We start from the raw sequence: 20361 nt of genomic DNA, 5'->3' as shown, positions 1-20361 counted from the left end.
TGACTGCTGCAAGCTGCTTTGAATCAGAAGCAGCTAAAAATAATCAAAGGCATTACGTCAATTTGGGAAAACTGTTTGAAAGTCATTGTTTAAGTGTGCTGAAATACTGCCTGTTCATTCTCAAAGAACAAAAAATGTGGGGTAGCATGTTTTGGAATTAATTTCTCCATCAGATTTTAGAAAAAAAGCTTTTATTTCTGTTCACAATGTACATTTTTTGTGTGCTGTTGAGTAGTTAAATTAGCTACACACAGGATATGCATCAATTGCACAAACTGAAAGGAGAAACAAATGTTATACTATATTATAAAGAATAAAAGCATGTAGAGACAGGAGATAGAAACAGGACAGTGTCAAAAAGAAAAAATTATACAAAGTAAAGAGCTGAAAAAGAAGAGAATTGAAGAAAAGAGTAGCAGTAAGCCTCATATGATTCATAATTCCCTCAGTGGCCTTGTTTAATGATGATATCTGACATGTCATCAACCTTCACCAGCTCCAAATTCTGTAAAAAAAACAAAACAAAAACAAACATTAGGACTGACTATTTGTAAGCATGACACAGCAGTACTACATTTTAATGTACTCTGTGGACTTGCTGAACCAGATATGTAACTTTAAGGAACATCTGCCAGCCAATCAGGAATGAGAATGTTTGGACATCCTATTTCAGGAAATAAAGAATGAATGAATGAACTGAAAAATAAATTGCCCAATTACACACCCAAACTTCCCGTTTCCTTCCTTAGTTAAATTTCCTGGTGCTAAAGCAAAATAAATAAAATTTTTTAAAAGGCCATAGTGGCAGAGTCTGTTTCAGGCTTTATTCATGCTGTTGATTGTATGAAACCACATCAATGTCTGATCTCACCCAAAAAAATAAAAAAATATTGCATACCCCCAAAAGATGCAAAAATACTACTTACAAATGTTTAAATTATCAATATTTTTTAAAAATTCAGATCAAAAACACAATTTATTTTTTTTTTGTCTGTCCCGTTTGGTTCTTTTGCCATCAGAATTATTGTCTGAAGGTGAAGAAAGATACCCAACGGATTTACTTTACCAAATGGACCATCCCAGCCTTGCTGTGATGGTCTATTTGATTCACCTTTTATTGTTTATTTTATTTTTTTTTTATTTTCACTTGCTAGATACGGGACAGACTTGAATGAGGAAAAGAAAAGGGAGAAAGAAAGAGGGGGAAAAATGAGCATATGAGCAAATGAGCAATGAGCACATATCAGCGGGCGGAGGGAGGTTTGGAGTCTTCTCACACCCCTGTTCTCTGCGGCCTGCTGGAGTGGGGGGGGCTAGGAGGAGGAGTTGGCTATCCGACTGGGGTCTGGAATGTGGGGCCTCCCTGCTGCTGCGGAGTCGGGGTGGTCTGCTTCCCCCCACCGCAGGGAAAAGGGTAACACCACCTGGGTTTGGGTACAGTTTCCCCCTCCAGGAGCAAGGGTACCTAGACCCGGGGCTTAGAGTACGCTTGGGGAGTGTGATTGTGTGTACAGTGTCTCTCTATGTCTGTCTCCACGTTGGTTGAGTGTTGAGTAATTGCATATGAGAGCATGAGGGTGGGAATGGATGTTTGTATCTGTGTGTGCCTGTATGTCTGTGTCTATATGTCAGGTTGGGTATCAGACGCCACCTCTCTGGGGACATCTCAGGCCCTCCAAGGTATGGAGGCCTATCTCCCCCCACCACTCCCCCTGCCAGTGGCAGACGCCCTCAGACATCGGTGCGTTGGTGGTTCTTTGTGTCCGGGGATGGGCGTCCAGGTACGCACCGGCTCACTCCTGGTGGCTGCTTATCGGGGCCTGGAGCCTGGGGAGCTCACGGGCACGTCACTGCAACCCCCCCCTGGCTTCTGCTCCGCGGCTGCTGAGTGACCCCTCATCTGGGACTCTCCTCAGCTCTTTCTGGGATAGTGGCGCGGCTGCCCCTCTGTTGGTCTTCCTTGGTCTCTTGTGTTCTGGGGGCCTCTGGATGTCTGGAGTTTTGATCTCCTCCATACCTGCTTCATGCCCTGGAGGACGGGGCTGTGGCCCCCCACACCCTCTAGCAGATCATTACATGAAGGAACCTTTTAAAAACAAGCGCGTTCATGCTCACAGGTGTACACACGGGGGCTCACACACACTAACTACACCCTTTTTGGCTCCTACCTCAAAGCACACTGTGCGCTGTCGATCTTACGTGCTGCACAATAATGTTTAATATTTAGTATTTACTGTTATATTCCCATATATCATCGTGATGTTGTTTATTCTGTTGCTCTCGTTTTCTTCTGCTTGTTTTCTTTTTTCTTTCTCAACAGGTGATCCAGGTGATCGATATATGTATTTTTTGTCTGCTTATTTTGTTGGTTTTTGTTTTTTGCCCTTTATCCCCATCCCTCTTCTCCGCTGTTTTTCCCCCCTCAAAAACATAATTTAAATTTTAATGATCAAATATCAAAAGCTGTCATTTAGGATGTAATTTTATTTATTTTTATTAGCCTTATCAGCATTTGTGATAGCTGTCTAATGGCTTACTCTTCTACACTGTGCCAAATAAAAAGACGTAATGAATTCAGTGGAAGCAAAACACATCTTTAAGTTGTCAAGAGTAGGCTGCACTGGAATATAATGCAATAAATGTCGTTATCAGATATTTAAATCTATTAGTCCTCGTGTTTTCCACAACTTCTCCAGGAGAAGAGCAGAATGTACGATGCACAAATGTTTGATAAAGCAAAGGAAAACCTCAAGTTGGCACTGCAAATCAACATGAGGCTGCTCTGACTGAACATCTTCATCCTACGATGAAACATTTCTAACCTCCAGGAGGATAACACCGCTATCCACAGGGCACAAAAAATGCTTTAAATAGTATGAAGGTTAAAACTGCAGTTCCCCTAACCACCACTTGAGGTTGACTCAAAAGAAGGAGTCAATCTCCATAGACTCCCATGTTAAAATGCCTAACTGTAAAGCATTATAAAGCCTGGTACAAAAAATGTGTCTGGTATCTGCAGATGTAAGGTTTTACATCTCATCATCTAGATAATAGAGTTGGAGCATAGAGGTGTAGTCTGCTGTAGTCATTACATAACATTTACACTGTGTGTGCACTGTTGGTGTGTTTTACTGGATTATCAGACTAATATTATAGCTTACTATGTGGTACAAATCATCTCAGTAGTTTGTGCTTCAATAAACCAACAAGGTGCAGAGTCCAAAATCAATGGGTGACATCACATTAGCTTTAACCATCTTTGCATTTAAAGCCAATCTGGCTGCTATGGGAAGTGCAGTTTGATATTGGTTTAATTTTTCATCCCTTGATGCTGCAGCTCATTTTACACCAACATGAGGAGAGTACATTCATCATCATAATAATAAATGAAATCAAATAAACAAAACATACAGCAAACAACACTCACCTTTTCATTGGCAAGATGAAGTAAAGCAACAAACGCCAGTGCCACTGACAGGTTTTGAGCCATTGTGTTTGGTAATCTGAATATGTGTGAGAGAGAGACAGAGAGAGCGAGTGAGACAGAGAATTTTATATCACAGCAATGATGACTTTCATGATTCTAATGGAATTAGTATTTCAGTGACACCGTGATGTAATCGTGTATAGCTTCACACTAGCTTGTCAGAGAAACTTCTACATCTCAAAGCATAATTTTATATCTAATATTCTTTTGGTGAGGTCTGATACTCCTCATTAGAGCTGTGCCATGGCCGACATGACAAGAGGTCTGCTTGTACCTTTGAAGCAACGTCTTTGTGGTTTGACTGAACACTTTCTCTCCACACACTTCAGGTTTCTCCACAGTCTCCACCCCCTATAGGGAACACCAAGGAACAAGTAATAAAACACAGACTCAAACAGAAACGCAGTGAAAAAGGGCCGCCTGGCAGGCAACTGTGCCCACCGCATGCGAGGCATGACCAACCTTAAATTTGTCACTGTATGCACCACAGAAAAAAAGAAGCTAATACGTGGTGTGTAATTTACCTCTGTGGGTTTTTCTGGGCTGTCAGTCAGAAGAGTCCACATGCTGTTCTTGAGTCTCTTCATGTCCATTTTCTTTGCTGTCTTGGCGTAGTTGATTTCAATCTTGTTGACCTACAAAAACAATCAATAAAAGTAGAACTATAGAATTTTACAAACAAAAATTCTGCTTATAATATATCCATTATTAATGATTATTTGTCATAAGTCATACAGCTGTTTCAGTTCTATCTTCTATTTTTCAGTGGGGTATGATAAAAAAAATATTACTGCAGAAGCTTTTGAGCAGAGATGGTACTAAAGGGACGAGCCACTTAAAGCACAACTAAACTAGTTGCATTGCTCACCCTGTGTGGCTCAGGTACCAGATCCTCCTCCCCATAGGTGGACACCCCCTCGAGATCTTGTGAGGGCGGAGGCATGCTGTCACTCGAAGGCTGTGTGTCATCTGAACCAGCAAACCCTTCAACATCATCATCACTGTCACCTCCCTGAAACAGAAGATGAATAAAGATTTGACATGTGGTTCCTAATCAGTTGTTGATCTGCTGTGACGTGGATTTGTTAATTCTTTCATTCCTCAGCAGGTTTAGATGTTGCTTTTAGCTTCTTCCACAAGATTTGATGCAGAAAGGGTGTAGTTTCCATGTAGCGTTAGTCACAGGTGTGTGATACATAAAAGAAAAGGTTTTTAACAGCCGCGCTGATATAAAAATGTCATATAGAGATATAATTGCTATAGCACTGCCATGTATTTTTGTTTCCTAGCGCAGTCAGTGAGACAAGCCTAAGGATTTGTGAGACTGACAGCCCTGTGACAGCCTCTGATCACGATTTAGTACATAAATAAGGAACTATATCAAACTCGAGCACAGCACAGTACCTGCAAAATATGCAACAAAAACACACAATCAAGTACAACCAAGCTGTTCAGGAGATACTAGCAGCTGGTGACGTGTGACTCAAAAGTAGACAAGAATAAATGACTGCACTCAATACGACAGGAACAGCAAAACAGTGGATGGAAATCACTGATGTGGTTAAATGGTGAAAAAGTGGGGTTATTCTACTCAAAAATATCCATTTATTGGTCTTCCAACAAATTGATGTATTACATAGGGAGAGTAGGTGCCAGTTTGCTGCCATCTTGAACACAGGGGCCGAGATAGACATTGTTGTTCTGCATAATCACATTTAATGTATATGGTTAGACACAGGCCACATCTGTAGTATGTCAAATGCCGCAGAAAAGATGAGTCGTAGGCATTTGTAACTGATCAGAACAAAAGGAAAAATATGAATTTTTATTTCTTTACTAATACTAACAATATATACTAGTGATTGTTGTATGTGCGGAGCTACCTGTTGAAGTTATCCCTTGTGATAAATGAACACCTGAAATGAGCTTTCCTAGAATCAAATCAAAAGTGAAGCTAAAAAGAGTTTTTCAGACCTGTAGACCTGGACAGAAGTTGGCTGTGTCATTGGCGTTGTTGTAGTCATAATCTCCAATGCCTTCTCCGAGCTCTGCAGAAAGCCTCTTCTGTCCTTCTGGACTTAACTAGAGTAAACAAGACCAGATTGATCAATATTAATACGTCCAAAACAACTTGCACTCAATTACGGAAATATTGAGTAAATTAGATACGGACTGTAAAACTGCCCAATTTTATGAAAACAAAAACAAAACAAACAGTTGATATGAGATTCAAACACATCCGAGATCATTTTTGAGATATCGCATTTTACATCAGAGAGGTAAATAGGAAGTCCATGTGATACTGCAAGCCATATTTAAAAAAACTAAAAAGAAAATAGATGTAAATATTAAATCATGTCTGCAGAGTTAGAAGTATCTAAAAAAGGTTAATAATTTTAATTAAATTACAAAATACTAACATAAAGTATGGCCTGAAATGGCAAAAAGAAATAAGTCTTACTGTGCTGGAGGGTTTGAGGCTGAGCTGGGAGAGCGTCTCTGGAGGAAACTGGAAATCTGCTGGTAGAGTTGTTTTTTTATTTCTGGCACTTAGAGCAGACTTGGTGTTAGTGGTGGCAGCCTGTGAAAGGAAAGGAAGATAAAGTTTGGTTGGTGAGTTTTCCAAAAATTTGTAATCCAAAACTTCAAAACTACAAATCCTTTTAGAGATTCAACCGAATTTAATCATTATAGTTAAATCACAAGAGTTATGTTTCAATGCAGAAGCACACAAGAAAAGACTCAGATCAGCAAGTTTCCTGATGCATACTTGACAAACAAATGAGTTTAGGTTCAGTTCACAAGGATAACACCCTTACACAGTTATATATAGTGTCATGGTAATTTATTAGCACTGATTCTGTCTTCATTCTGAACAAACTGATTATTTCATGGTCAAAAAGCTTCTCTCTTGCTTCAAATTTTTAAACTGTAGGTGGCTATAAATTTTTTAAAGCATTTACATGTTGGTCAACAAAAATTTAAAACCAGATGTCCAGAGCAGATACATAAAAGACTTCCACACATGGTAATTGGGATGGAGGCTGCATCAGAAATAATTCTCAAAGTGCTGAATACTGTGTTGCCATGGCCACTACTCCAAAAAGTACTACGTTATAGCCACAGTGCCTCTGTTTGTAGCACGCTGAGAATGATCACCTCGGACTCTGTCACAGCACTGGACTCTGCTACAGAACACGCTAAGCTTTACCTCAAAACAACCTGTCACCATTACTAATATTTGTACATGAGACTGATGTTATTATAATAACCATGGCAGCAGGCTGGCTCTGTTCACAATGACGTGAAACACTGAAATGATTGCAGAGCTGGTCATCTATGACTCAAAAAGTAGTCACTGTAGTTTAACAGGTGAATGTATTTGACAGCTTCATAAATACTAAAAGAAAAAAAAACAGAAGCAGCAGAGATGGGGTTTTTTTTTTTTTACCCTTGTTGTTCGGAAGTAGGTATCAAAGTTGACATCGTCATTGAAGTCTATTTCAAAGGTCTTTTTGGGCTTCCTTTTACGTGTCTCCTTGTCAGGCAAATGATCCACTGTATGACATAAAAGTACATAAAGATGGTCAGAGATTACAGATGGCACTGCGCACATTCAGTAAGAAAGGACAACCATTAGAAAACATCTCAGTTGTTAGAGAAAAGGCCTAATTTACCACCACATCACTCAAAACAGAAAATAATCCTAATTTGTAAACATTATGCTTTCAGTATGACAGCATAATGCATCCGAATGCATTTATGATAGATTTCAGGCATTACTTATGACAGGCTAGATAATGACCAAGGTGAATGTGGCATGCATCACATGTTACTTCAAAAATAAACGCAGTAGCATAAGCCTACATTTAATCTTACCAACATAAATAAGAACATTTTTTAATGTGGTGTGTTTCTGTCAACATCTACACAAACTGTAATATGTAACATGTCTTGTTTAGCGTAACTACTTCTCTAATGTCTGCTCACATCTCACAAATATCTCTATATCTGAAGCCAAATCTGACCTGAAGGATGGCGCTGTGATGTTTAACAACTGCAGCACAGCAGGACATAATTTTTGGACCGTGTTCTGCTTCAGAAGGCACTGTGTTACAAGTCACTAACGATATATCAGGTCTAGACTGGTTTGAAGTGTTTGATCCTAGGCAGTTATTCTAGTCAGTTTTACAGCCTTCTTGCTGACGCGTATTACTCAGGACCTGTTGTAGTACAGCAAGTAGGGTGGTTAAGCTAAGGAGTTGTGCTGAGGAGTTTCTTTGTGTGATGAAAACAGAAGCTCTTTGTAACCACCGACTGTTGGGAAGTGGAAAATTTTAAAAAGCAGCACAATTTCAACACCTTTTTGATGTCTCCGGCTGCTCATTGGCTTTGTAAATTGGATAGTTTCTTAAATATGAAAGCTTACAAAAATTACGTTATTTACATTCAAAGAAAATTTGGTGTTTGGTATTTCGGTATAAGGTGCAATAATGCAACGCTTTTACTGCAACTAAAATGGGTCTTTGCTAAAACCTTAATTTCACTCACACTTGTGCTTCGGTTTGAACTGCCAGTAGCCAGGTCCAGCCCACGTGGCCATGGTCCTGGGGCTGAAGTATGAATACTCCCTGGGCTGAGAGGACAGCTGCAAGCACATGGTGGTGATGTCTCCCTCTCCAATGGGAATCACATCCCTGTATGGCATCATAAAAACCATTCAAACTAAAGCAAATTTACCATCCATTTATAGGAAAGGTTTAGGAGACAGACAAGGGGAAGGGAAAAAAAACAAACAAAAGACTTCCGTGAGCTGCTGTGCAATCCTCAATCTTACCTTCTTTTGCCAGAGCCAGAGGGCTCACAACCTTCCTTGTGTTCCTTTGATCCATCCTCACAGTCACCCACTCCCTCCTCATAGTCACCATCAAAGTCAGGGCAGTCATCTTCCTCTGGCTCTGGCTCTGGCTCATTGTTCACGTCAAACACATGCTCGCCCTGCTTCATCTTCTCTAAGAGCTGATTCATGGTCTGAAAGAACATGCATACGATATTAAATTCAAACCTGCAGGACTTTACATTTCTAAGGACTTTCACTTTTCAAGCAAAAATGGTTGCTCACACTTGAGCTGTAGTAAAATAGGATTTCCTTTATGCTTCAACTAAAAGAGTGATAAACTGAACAAAAAAAGGGGTCAGCTTAACAAAGGATTAAATCAGATCAGCAGGATGGAAATTCCATAACCTAATCATATTACAACTAGTATTCAGAAACAACTGATAGAAATAAGCACTTGATCCGTTTTCTCTTACCTGCTCCGGATTCCAGCTAGTGAACGAGAAGTCCTGCAGTGAGGGGCAGATGGAGCTTTTCTCCTGGGAACGCTGCAGTCCGGCTGCCAGTGACATGTTACAGAAAGACAAGTTTTCATTTCTGGGAGAAACCGAAGGATGACAGTGATACAGTGCTAAGGGTTCATATGAACATCCAACTAGCGGCACAATATTTAACGTCCAAGTGTAAATGAATTTATTGGGCTTAGTGAAAGACTTTTACCCATGAATGGGGATGCTGGGACCCCCTGTGGAGGTGGAGGAGAGTAGGCGGGTCTGGACTGCAGGAGGGTCATGTGGGATGGAAAGAGCAGCTCGCAGCGACTGCTCTCACTGAACAGAACTGACAGGAAGACTCCAGCTGTGCTGCTCTCATCAAAGGATGAGGCCATCCGCTGAAACATGGGGTCCACCTTTGTGGGGAAGACAGAAAGTTTATCATAAACACAACCTACCTTGATATCAACTAAAAGAGGCATTTAAGCTTATTACTATGGCAAAGTGATGCTGTGATAGTAATGAAAAAATAAATAAATAAATAAAAATCACTCGAGGTGTCTTCTAAGACAACATCTAATTTAACTATTGATCTAAATCAAACAAACTTATCAATCATCATTGGATTTAAGCTGATTGAAGGCTGTAATCCATGATAGTAATCCAACATCAACTCTAGCAGTGATGCTGAAGTTGTTTAACATTTAGTAAAGAGACCTCTGTACATAAGTGAATATAGAAATTTGGTACGGCGACTGTGCCACCCTTTTTTTTTTAGTTCTAAACAGTAAGATCGTTCTTAATTTGACTGCTAAATATATAACAACACCAAAAATAGTAAGCAGTATTCATAAATTTGTATTTTTCATCTTGTCATGTCGAACAGTGGGTTTCTGTACAGGAAATAAAACAGAAGGCTGTTTTTTTTGTTTGTTCTTTTTTTACTGATTCTCCTCCACACTAACTTTTTCTCATGTAATATAATCACAGCTGAAGCATGTTCATATCAATAAGGATTTAATTAATTAAATAATTAACAAAAATCTAAGCTCATAAATAGCCCAAGCCTAATGAATATACTTTCAGCTCATGTTCAAAACCCATCACATAAATCTACAGCTACATTACCTTAAGTGAAGAAACTAGTATAATTTACTTGGTTAGAATCAAGTACTGCTTACTTAGATTACAGCACTGTTTGTGTAGTGATGATAATTACATTTGGCATAAAAATAGAGATCTACCTCTCTCTGGGTCTTTGTTGTTTCTATATTATATATATCAGTTTAAAGCATTCCACCTATTTTAATGGAGTGAGGGTGTGTACTGCATCTCGAGGGAGTTGCATCTTCTATTCTGGTGGTAAAAGATAACAACATAGCTGAGTCTGTTGGCTACAAAACAGAACGATTTGACCCAAAATCCAAACAGTGAAAGGAAAACAAAACAATCAACCTCTGAATGTTTTTAGTGTTGTTCATTTATGTGCATGAGCCGAGATCTTGCAGAACAACAGTGTAAACAAAGGTTGTTTTCAATTCATTCTTATTTAACCCAAATACTGAATTCCTGGATCTATACATTGATAGCTATATTCTATTATTGCTTATTGCTGCATGACATAAGCAATAAGCAGGAATATTTCCCATGATTAGTCATTGGCATAGTGGTCCCGAAGCCCTGAACGATACTTCTGTTATTTCAAAAAGTAAAAAAAAAAAAAAAGAACTGAGGTGTGCACTATTTTAGTTACTTTGCTAAGACCTCTACATACCTCACATCTCCTCTCAGACTCAGCACTGTTGATGTTGCTCAGGTTCTGCTCTACTGTCTTCTTGGGAGGCCTTTTCTTCTTTGGCTGCTTGGCAGTGACTTCACCTCCTGCAAGTCCTGCATCATCTCCATCTTCCTCTGTTGCACCATGGCCTGTGTATGCATAAAGAATTCAAAAAAAGCAGAAAATCTTCAATAGTACAGGAAGGTGGGTTCAACAACTTTAAAACTGTGTTAGAAAAAGCCAGAAAGCTCAAGCCATAGCACAAGTATGGTTAAAAGAAAATCCAACGACAATACAGAGACTCTCACCCTCTCCAGGTTTGGTTTCAGCACCCAGACCACCCAGCACTCTGTAGGCATCAGCATGAACAGCATCCACCCTCACAGCGTAGATTTTCGTACTGGCATCCAGAGTGCCAGCTGCCACCTTTAGGATGAAAAGATGTAAATATTGAAGGATACTGCTTGCAAAACTAAATAATAAATACTCTAGATTAATACAGAATCCTGCACTTTCTCAGAATGAGTGGTGCTTGTGAGATGAGAGATCACACTGGACAGAATGCAGCCTTAATTTTGTATAAATTCTGCTTCCCTGAATTAAAATCAAACTGGTGTTAGCACCCGCCTAACTTAAACAAGTCAGGTGGGTGCTGAGTCCAAGAAATATATTCTCCTGATATTTTAAACACACTTTAAAAAAAACCCAAACAACATTTCTATGTTCTCCAACAACCAGAAAATTATTTATCATGATGTCTGTGAAGATTCTCAGTCATCCAGGTCATCGTAGTCAAAGGAGTTTGCAAAGAAAAGCGTCTGGACTTCTTTAAGTTGCTTGAAGACGTTTCACCTCTCATCCGAGAAGCTTCTTCAGTTCTAAGGTCAAATGGGTTTAAATCTGGGACTCTCGGCCATTTGACCTTAGAACTGAAGAAGCTTCTCGGATGAGAGGTGAAACGTCTTCAAGCAACTTAAAGAAGTCCAGACGCTTTTCTTTGCGAACTCCTTTGACTATTTATCATGATGTTTCATTCAAATGTTTAAATCAGTTCAAAGACTTTTAGAGAACCAAAATGATGAATGAAAGAATCAGTTACACATACCTTGAAGTTGGTGAGCTCTGAATCCTTTTGTTTGAGAATATCAGCCATGTAATCAATCAAATGCAGACCAAATGCATTTTTGGTGGTGATTTTCTGTCGATAAGAATAAAAAAGTACTTAATTCATTTATTTGCCCCGTATTTCGCCATATTTTTTCATTTACCAATCACAGAGAAAGACAAAGGACATTTACTGTAAAGGGAAAAGAGGAAAATGCATACACATACAAATACTTACATTTTCAGTGGAGAGTTTTATGCAGGTGGAGTAATGCTCTGAGATCTGTGCATTTGACAACTTGGGCACAGCAGCAGGAGTTCCCACAGTGCTGATTAGGACAATGAGATTGTCTTTGAGCTCTCATGATACATAGCAGCCAAGCAGACAGGTACTGTTTGTCAAAGCCATGGCACAAAATGTTTTTACAAATTACTTTTAGTCTTGCCATTATCTACAGCATACCTGTGAGATGCAGAGTCATTGAAGGAGGAGTCACTTGCAGCTTGAAGGTCAATGACTCTTGACCTCCTACGCTGACGTCGCTCCTGCTCATCATCGTTTCCAGGGAAAGCTGACAGCAGTGGAGTGCTGCTGCCTGCAGGGGACAGACCCTTATTCTTCAAAGAGGATGACATCCATCCTGGTTGTACTCGGGAGACGGGTGTGGAGGCTCCGCTCATCTTTGCTGGAGATAGGAAAAGAAGTTTGGACTGAACAGGGGGTTGGAAAGAAATAGTGCTTAAAGAGCAGAATTCAGCGCTCTGAATGTACCGTACACATATCAATTTGAAGCAGGAGAGAAAGTTAACTTGGCTCAGTTAACTATTTGTTGCAGGCAACTCAAATAAAATCTAGAATTTAGGAAAAATATTAAAAGTAACTCAATGGATATCGGTGGTGAAATCTGTCAATACAACCCACGGGATGAGGCATATATTTGATGCTAACATAACTGTGAATCAGCTGTTTTTACAAAGTGCTGTGCTTGTGTTGTTACAGCTGTTTGGAACTTACAAAGGAAAACAAAGTTTAAGCCAAGTTTAAAAATTACTAATGAGAATAAGGAGAGAGAATGTGGTCTCATGATGGCAAAGAAATTGGGAGAAAAAAGACAAGACAAACTCTTAATGTTGGCTCTGGTTATGCAAGTATGATATGCTAGGGTTAAGTTCGCATCAATCTTGCCTGTTTGCTACCGAAACAACGTTGTTTACTTTAAGGGTTCATCATTTATTAGTATAGCACAGCACAGTCTGCGAATCCTTCCTTTTGTAGACTCATATCCATTGACTTCAATGTGGATTTCCATCAGCTTAGCTTGAACGCTACTCGCACATAAACAAAGGAACTCTACAATAAAGTATTAAACCAGTGAAAAGGTTATATACATTCAACTAAAGTAAGTTTTCAGAAAGCAAACGCCATCTTAGCACAACATATTTGGTAAGCTAGTTTAGTAAAATAATCACGTAAGAAGCACATGTACTGCCCAAACGCACTTACATGCTCACGCTAACTAAGCTAACTTTACATGCATTTTAGCATAACAACCCTAACTTCGGTATGAACGTGTTCTTACAGTTAGCGTTAGCAGGCTTACTAACAAATAAAAACTTTATCACAAGACTTGCTTCAGCCCCAAAACATACCAAGAATTGCCTTAAATCCGACGGAGACTTATGTAGACCCGTTATAAGTTGTAATATGACAGAAAGAACAAGCAGGAAATTTCTTCCTGTCTAGCGTTTGAATTTTTGCGCCGAACGGTTTACGTAGCAGCAACCTACGTCATGACGCTAACCACGCCCACCACAGCGAGAGAAAGTGAAAATCAGATTCAGAGTAGTTTAATGACCCCCAAGGAAACTATGAAAACAGTGATCTTGAGATAAAACTCAATGATTCTTCTTCTTTTTAATAATTATAATAATTGTTTATAATAATTCTTCTTTAATATTAACATAAAGTAGTTTTCGTTGAATTGTTTATTTTATGATATTGTTTAATAAAAACATTACATCACGAAAAAGTAAGTGTTCATCAGTTTTTATGACAGATAATCAGGTTTTTTTTTTCATTTTCAATACCATAATAGCATCCCCCACCATGTCTTCCTTATGCAATGATCTTTTGACTACCATGATCATTGACGAGTGAGTCAGTAAATCCTTTAATGTTTAAGTGGTCTGCTCCTTAATAAGAGGAATAACTGGTACTGACTGAGTGTATTTTGTATGTGAAGACATACTGAAACAGTGTTTGCTGTAATAATCACAGATCAAGCATGACATGTGAGGCTAGGGTCTCGAAGTTAAGCAGCTGTGACTCAGTAAACATATATTGATATTCACATCACACTAAAGCAAAACACCATTTCTCCATGTTTCATCAAAATTCCTGCACAGCTAAGAGAGCACACATGCTGTCACTTTCATTTTTTAGCATGACAGGATGGAGCACTTTGCTCGGAACCATTTTCTTTTTACTTCTATCACTTAATAGACACTTGATAGATATTGTTTGACAGCCACAGCCGCAACTCTAACAACATCAACTGACATTCAGCTACTAAAGTAAAGACTGAAAAGCAGCATGCAAGTTGCACAGTACATTTCATTAATAGCTATTTCTCTTATAATTATTGACTGAAATAAAAACTAAAGCAAAAGGAATCTTTCTAATGACATGAAGCAGCGGCTTTGCTTCATTAGACTGGCTGAGAATAATGGCAGTGCATTGGCTACTCACTAGATGGCAGTGACAATCAAGATTGTGTTGCTGGTAAGTTGAACGGTGAATGGATTCAGAATTGATATAAGAAAGTCAAAATTTTGTTAAACTACTTCCAGAATTTTAAATATCAGTTTTCAGGGAAGTAATAATTAGGTAAGTAATAACTGTGACACAATCCCATAGGATTTCCTCTAAATGAATATTCTCATTCAAATGAGAAATGCCAGTTACATTCCTTTATTAGTGTGACACTAACCCTGCTCAATTTTTCCCATTTTGTTTTTGTCTATAGAGACCTTCTGCAAAAGACCTATGGGAAAAATTCAAAGTTAAACATTAGCCAGTTCATTCCAGTTTCCATGAGTAAGCTTGACACAGTCAGAAAAAATGCCTTTCAGTGATGTTTGACAGGGTTGATCAGAGTATTATCTTAACTCCTTGGAGATGTACCCTCTGCCCATGCAGTGAACATCTTTGATTGCACCAGTAGTGAGTGTGTCTGTAAGGCAAGAGAAAGAAGCTTGAGTCACAAAAGAATTTAAGCATAAATGCATAAGTTTTAGCACACAGATGGCTCCCCAATTGGAGAATCTGACCAAATAAGAGTGTCCTCAGAGAGTTGTGTACACAAAAATAACAGCCCAACTGTCCTGGAAAATGTAAACGGATATTTAAAGTAAATGCTTTCCATTTTAAAAGTGAATTCAATTTAAGGTCATAACAGAAAACAATGTTATAACTAATCTAATTAAGTAACTAACTAATGCATTAGCTAAATTTATTCCAAATTTTGAATTTGATGGCCTTTCATTGTTCTTGGATTTACAACTTCAGTATGAAGGTATACAAGCAGATTGATATTTACACTTTATTTTACATGTTACACATTATGCATATTTTGACTTCCACCTTGGACAGTAAGGTTTCAGCTTCTCTAGTCATAAAATTCTTTTGCATTTTTGCATCAGTGGCTAGGCTTCTCTATTGCAGCAATTTTAGCGCGTTCCTCCTGAAGGGAGGGGTGGAGGTGGAGGGGATCCAACAGACTGGAAACTGTGGTGTTGCTGTGCACGTGTCCTGAAGAAGATGATAATTTTGCACCTACACCTTTTTAGTGTGCAAATTAAGAAAATCTCTATGGAAATGTTAGTGAAGGAGGCCTAATATGAATGTTTTCTCAGTCAAAATAGTCACTCAGCGTTAGAGGTGGTGGTTTATTTTTCATATCTATAAACTAACAAAGTCTAATAGTTATGAAGTTCACTCTTTAAATGAGGAACAGACACTTGTGTCCTCAGTATAAGAGATCTTATTCTTGTAAGACCAGGGCTGACTCTACCAAATAATAAAACATGTACAATGTTTATTCTCCAGGACACAGACAGACACATATCAATTCTGCTGTTTTTTGCTTGATGTTATTATTGGACTGTGCTGAAGTAGCTTTGCATGATTCCCAGTCGAAAAGCTTTGTTTATCATATACTGGGCCTTTGTGCAGGCCCTTAGTGCATTTGCTGTTTTAAACAGCTTGATCATTTGGGGCTAAATAAAGGCGTGAGTGGAGTGAGTAATAAAGGAGTGAGTAGCCAAACAGATTTAGCCCAGGAAACAACACTGATGGATGTTGGAATCAATTCTGTTTGAGTTTGTCTAATGCTGGAACGCTTATTGTGTTGATACTGCATGTGTACATTTTTCAGTAATGATTTAATCCACTAAATTCAGTTGTTATGTTACTGTTACAATTATGATGTTATTTGGAAAAGTTGGTCAATTCTCTGCATGAGGTGGATAGAAAGAAAAAACAAAACAAAACAAAACAACAACACACAAGCACACTTTTTTCTTTCTGTGCACTTGCGCTGCAATCAGCTGATTTCAGTTTGTGTTAATGATGTGCAATAACCACTGAGTTCCTTTCTGATCTGATCCCCAGTAAAATTCCGGCTAGTATCAATGATACTGATTGGCTACTGATACTTTAAACAAAAACCTAATGTGTTTGGAAAATCTAAATAAAAAGTAGTGTATTTCAAATTATACCTTTACAATGAATACAAGTGACCAGACTACTTGTTCTTATTGTTTGATTATGAAGAATTACCATATACAAAATAAAAAAACCCAAAAGTCAATACCATTTGAAAATATTCAATTAACAATCACTCAAAACAAATGTGACCGACTGAAAATAATAATACAGCTGAGACGTTTTATAGATGCCTGTCATTATCTATCTGTCTTATGTATGAAATATTTAAGTTGTATTTTTATATTTTAAAGTCTATCAAGGCTATTTTACTGTAAGTATGCTGTATATTTCAATGACACCTAGCATATATAATCCATTTATCTGGGAGTGATATCACCCTAGCAGCACCTGTCCCTCTCCTCTTCAGTTCACCTCATCATAAACTCGTCATCATTTTCTGTGTGATAACTTACTTTTGTTTGTGTTTAACAGTTCTGTGACCTTACCAAGTGAGTGAATGAGCACACGTGAGCCATGATGCATTTATACAGCGGTATTTCACTATGACAGGCGGAAGAAGTAGTTCCTACCAATCATTCAGATGGTCCCAATAATACAGGTACTTTCTACTGTGTTCTTGTTAATGAAAAACTACAAATTTACCCCAAATTACTAAAATATTGATATTTTAAGATGAGATTTGATTCTAGAACATAAATATCTGGTACTGGAAGAATTGATATTTCAGTATCGATCCACAGACCACTAGTTTGTGTGGAAGAGAAAAAAAGTGTTGGGGTGGTCAAAAGCAGAAATGTGGACATTACTTTTGTTTTTATTGCTCAAAAGCACAAGAGTGTGATTTTAAAGTTCAAACTGCATTCAGGACAGAAGCAATGTATACTGCTAACGCAAGTTTGGCTCTTTGCGAACAAGCTAGCCAAGAACCCAGCGTGATGATACAGCTGAGTGTGTGCTGAGCAGAGCCTGATCTTCAGTGATGAGTCGGCTTGTAGCTCCCGTTTGTACCTTTTGGTGTTTTCAGAGTAGAATCACTGTGACAATCGCTTCAAAGTCTCTTTGAGCTGGTTTAGCTTTGCTTTGTGTTGCTGGGTTTGTGGTCATTAATACTAGAAGAAACATTATATTCAAATTCAAAATTCAAATTCAAATTTTATTTGTCACATACACAGTCATACACAGTACGATATGCAGTGAAATGCTTAGACAACTGCTCGTGACCTAAAATAAAAGACTATGAATAGGATAGGAAATAAATATGAAAATTAAAATGAAGAGTAAATTTAACTAGGAAAGAATAAAATAAAATATAAAAATTAAAGTTAAAAATAAAATAACTGTACAACAAAATACACAATATAGAAAATATAGAAGAATATATGAAGAAATATAGAACAATAAGAGCAGCTGTACGAGTAATAAATGGTAATGAAAGAAATGTAATGTCCAGGGTTGTGCAACCCACATATTTAAGTGTCTTGTGCAGTGCAAATATGCTTAAAAGTGATTTATTTAAGTGACTTGTGATAGAGTGATCTTGTTAATCAATAACAAGATGGCAAATGTAAACAAATGTAAACAAATGTGCAGAATGTCCAGTGTGTGTGTAAAAACCATATGTGTGGGTCAGTACTATGTGGTGGTGTGATTGAGAGACCGTATCGCCTGCGGAAAGAAGCTCCTCCTCAGTCTCTCTGTGTTGGTCTTCAGGGAGCGGAATCGCTTTCCTGACCTCAACAGAGAGAACAGTCCATTTTTGGGATGGCTGAGGTCCTTCACGATCTTCCTGGCCTTGGCCCAGCACCGCCTGCTGTAGATTGAGTGCAGGGCAGGGAGCTCGGAGTGGATGGTGCGCTCAGCTGATCACACAACCCTCTGTAGAGCTCGTCTTTCCTGAATGGTGCTGTTCCCGAACCAGGTTGAGATGTTTCCCGTCAGGATGCTCTCTATGGTGCAGGAGTAAAAGTTCCTGAGCACCTTGGTGGGCAGTTGGAAGTCTCTCAAGCGTCTGAGGTGGTAGAGGCGCTGTCGGGCCTTTTTCACCACGGTGTTGATGTGACAGGACCATGACAGGTCCTGCGTGATGTGAACCCCGAGGTATTTGAAGCTGTCCACTCTCTCCACTGGGCACTCGTTGATGATGGGGGTCTGGTAGTTCCTCTCCTGCTTAGTGCTGAAGTCCACTATCAACTCCTTTGTCTTACTGACGTTTAGAAGGAGGTTGTTCCTCTGGCACCAGTTCTCCAGATTCCTAATCTCCTTCAGGTAGGCCGTCTCGTTGTTATCAGGGATCATCTGATCATCATATCTGTATTTGTGTTGGTGTGTGGGACTGTAGCCTATACGTTTACATTATTATTTCAGGACATTTCATGAAGTAATAATAAAGTAATGTAATGGCAAGTAAGTAAGAAACATACTGCAAGCATTAATTTTAAGAAAAGTAATGAGTAACATGTAAGAAATTACTTTTCTTGGGTAACCCTCACAGTGCATTGTTGCTAAAACATGCCTTGCTGTCTACTTGCAGAACTGCCATCTTATAAAAGAGACAAAGACATTTCAAATGAGGAGTAACAGGCACGCCTTTATTCATGATCACAGACACGGTTGCGGTATATTTCTGAGTAACATCTGTGAATCCTCTCAGGCTGCTAACAGCTTTCAACTATGAAGTTATTAACAACATGCTACCAATTTCCACCTGCTCTTTTCTCACAGCTGGATTGCAACAGCTGGATAGAAAGAAGGCTGCCAGCAAATACTTTTGTGTGTAGCTCCAAATGAAGCAGTAAAAGTGAACGGGAATGATGCTTTTGCTTGTTGCAATGGAGACTACACATCTATCTACAAGGCACAGTGTAACTCCACGATGGGATTTGTCTGAATCATTTGGTGTACTCTACAGTTCTGAAGTTCTCAGACTTATGTGTGTGTGTGTATACGACTGTGATTAAAAAAACAAAACAAAAAACATCTATCCTGTGGCACTACTGTTTATACAACCTGAGTATTGAGACTAAATCTCTCTATGAAAATGGAGGCGACTGCCAGTGTTACCACACTGGGGTATTGTGGGGTGATGTCTGTCTTTTATTATTCTCCTGGTGGACGACAGGCTTTTCTCCTAGTCATAGTTTTAATCATAACAAAGGTAAAGCCCCTGTGTGCTATAAAATCTCTACTTCATCCAAAGGGGAGCACTCTATCATGATTTATGATAATAGCATTTATTGCACTGGCTATACCATAACCTCATACACGTAAGCACAAGAGCGCACACTCCAGCATTCATGTGAACATTCAGCGTTGCCTCACAAATTAAAATCATTCATCTCTTTAGCTTGTTTCATTCAGTAAAGGCTCCTGGACCCATTTCCCACTCTGCTCATTCAAGGAAAACGATAAGAACTATTAGATGACTCAGTTTTTTCTGAAATGGCTTGCTTCTCAGCAGTAATGCTGTTTTTATTTCATAGTCCTCTACACTGAACAGTTCTAGTCTGGAGTTCGGTCGCATTAAGATGAACCTGTTTTAACATGAGCACACTGTCACTGTGGATGTGGACGTTGATGCTACACACTTGGTAATTCAGGGTTAATAGGGCACTTACATTTGATCACACGAAGTGCAACACATTGACGGTCTGTGGACGATTGTATTGTTAACTTGATTTTGCCTCACAGAGGCAAGGAAGGGCAGAGTGCCAAGTCAATGAAGGCGATATATGTACTGTGCCGCTCCAATGCTTTCAATAAAATTACAAAGTGGAGGAGTGCTGTGAACAGACATAGAGGATGTTAAAAACACACTAAGGCAATATAGCCTCAAAGAATAAAAGTGGTTTCTATTTATTTTAACATGCTGGCAGTGTCAGAGGGCCCGGGTCAGGAAGAAGGCATGTCATACTTAGATAATAAAATCTAGTGTTA

At 38.8% G+C, this 20361-nt stretch overlaps 1 protein-coding gene across 2 annotated transcripts; it reads right to left on the bottom strand.

Annotated features, from left to right (window-relative positions):
* Positions 1–174: 174 nt before the first annotated feature.
* On the bottom strand, positions 175–13500 carry ncaph (non-SMC condensin I complex, subunit H). 2 transcript variants are annotated; one of them, XM_005472939.3, is made up of 18 exons: positions 13350–13500; positions 12163–12385; positions 11938–12028; positions 11701–11793; positions 10904–11021; positions 10593–10744; positions 9045–9234; positions 8801–8883; positions 8325–8518; positions 8039–8184; positions 6939–7045; positions 5949–6068; positions 5462–5569; positions 4356–4499; positions 4012–4122; positions 3762–3838; positions 3428–3503; positions 175–505 (listed from the first exon to the last, which is right to left on the bottom strand). In XM_005472939.3, exons 2-18 carry the CDS (start codon positions 12378–12380, stop codon positions 446–448), a joined length of 2088 nt encoding a protein of 695 aa, XP_005472996.1. In that variant the 5' UTR covers positions 12381–12385; positions 13350–13500; the 3' UTR covers positions 175–445. The 2 variants fall into 2 exon arrangements, with proteins under 2 accessions (XP_005472996.1, XP_005472997.1); XM_005472940.3 differs by having other exon boundaries at positions 13280–13476.
* Between the last annotated feature and the right edge of the window lie 6861 nt (positions 13501–20361).

This window comes from Oreochromis niloticus, linkage group LG12 (genome assembly GCF_001858045.2).
Source record: "Oreochromis niloticus isolate F11D_XX linkage group LG12, O_niloticus_UMD_NMBU, whole genome shotgun sequence".
Classification (NCBI taxonomy): Eukaryota; Metazoa; Chordata; class Actinopteri; order Cichliformes; family Cichlidae; genus Oreochromis; species Oreochromis niloticus.
The sequence above is the reverse complement of the archived record's forward strand: the minus strand, read 5'-3'. Positions and strand labels throughout refer to the sequence as shown.

Coding starts and splice junctions, on each gene's coding strand:
- ncaph (XM_005472939.3), bottom strand. CDS start 12,380: ATGAGCGGAGCCTCCACACCCGTCTCCCGAGTACAACCAGGATGGATG. Junction 11,794..11,937: donor TAAAACTCTCCACTGAAAAT/GTAAGTATTTGT, acceptor TCTTATCGACAG/AAAATCACCACCAAAAATGC. Junction 3,839..4,011: donor GCCCAGAAAAACCCACAGAG/GTAAATTACACA, acceptor TGTTCCCTATAG/GGGGTGGAGACTGTGGAGAA.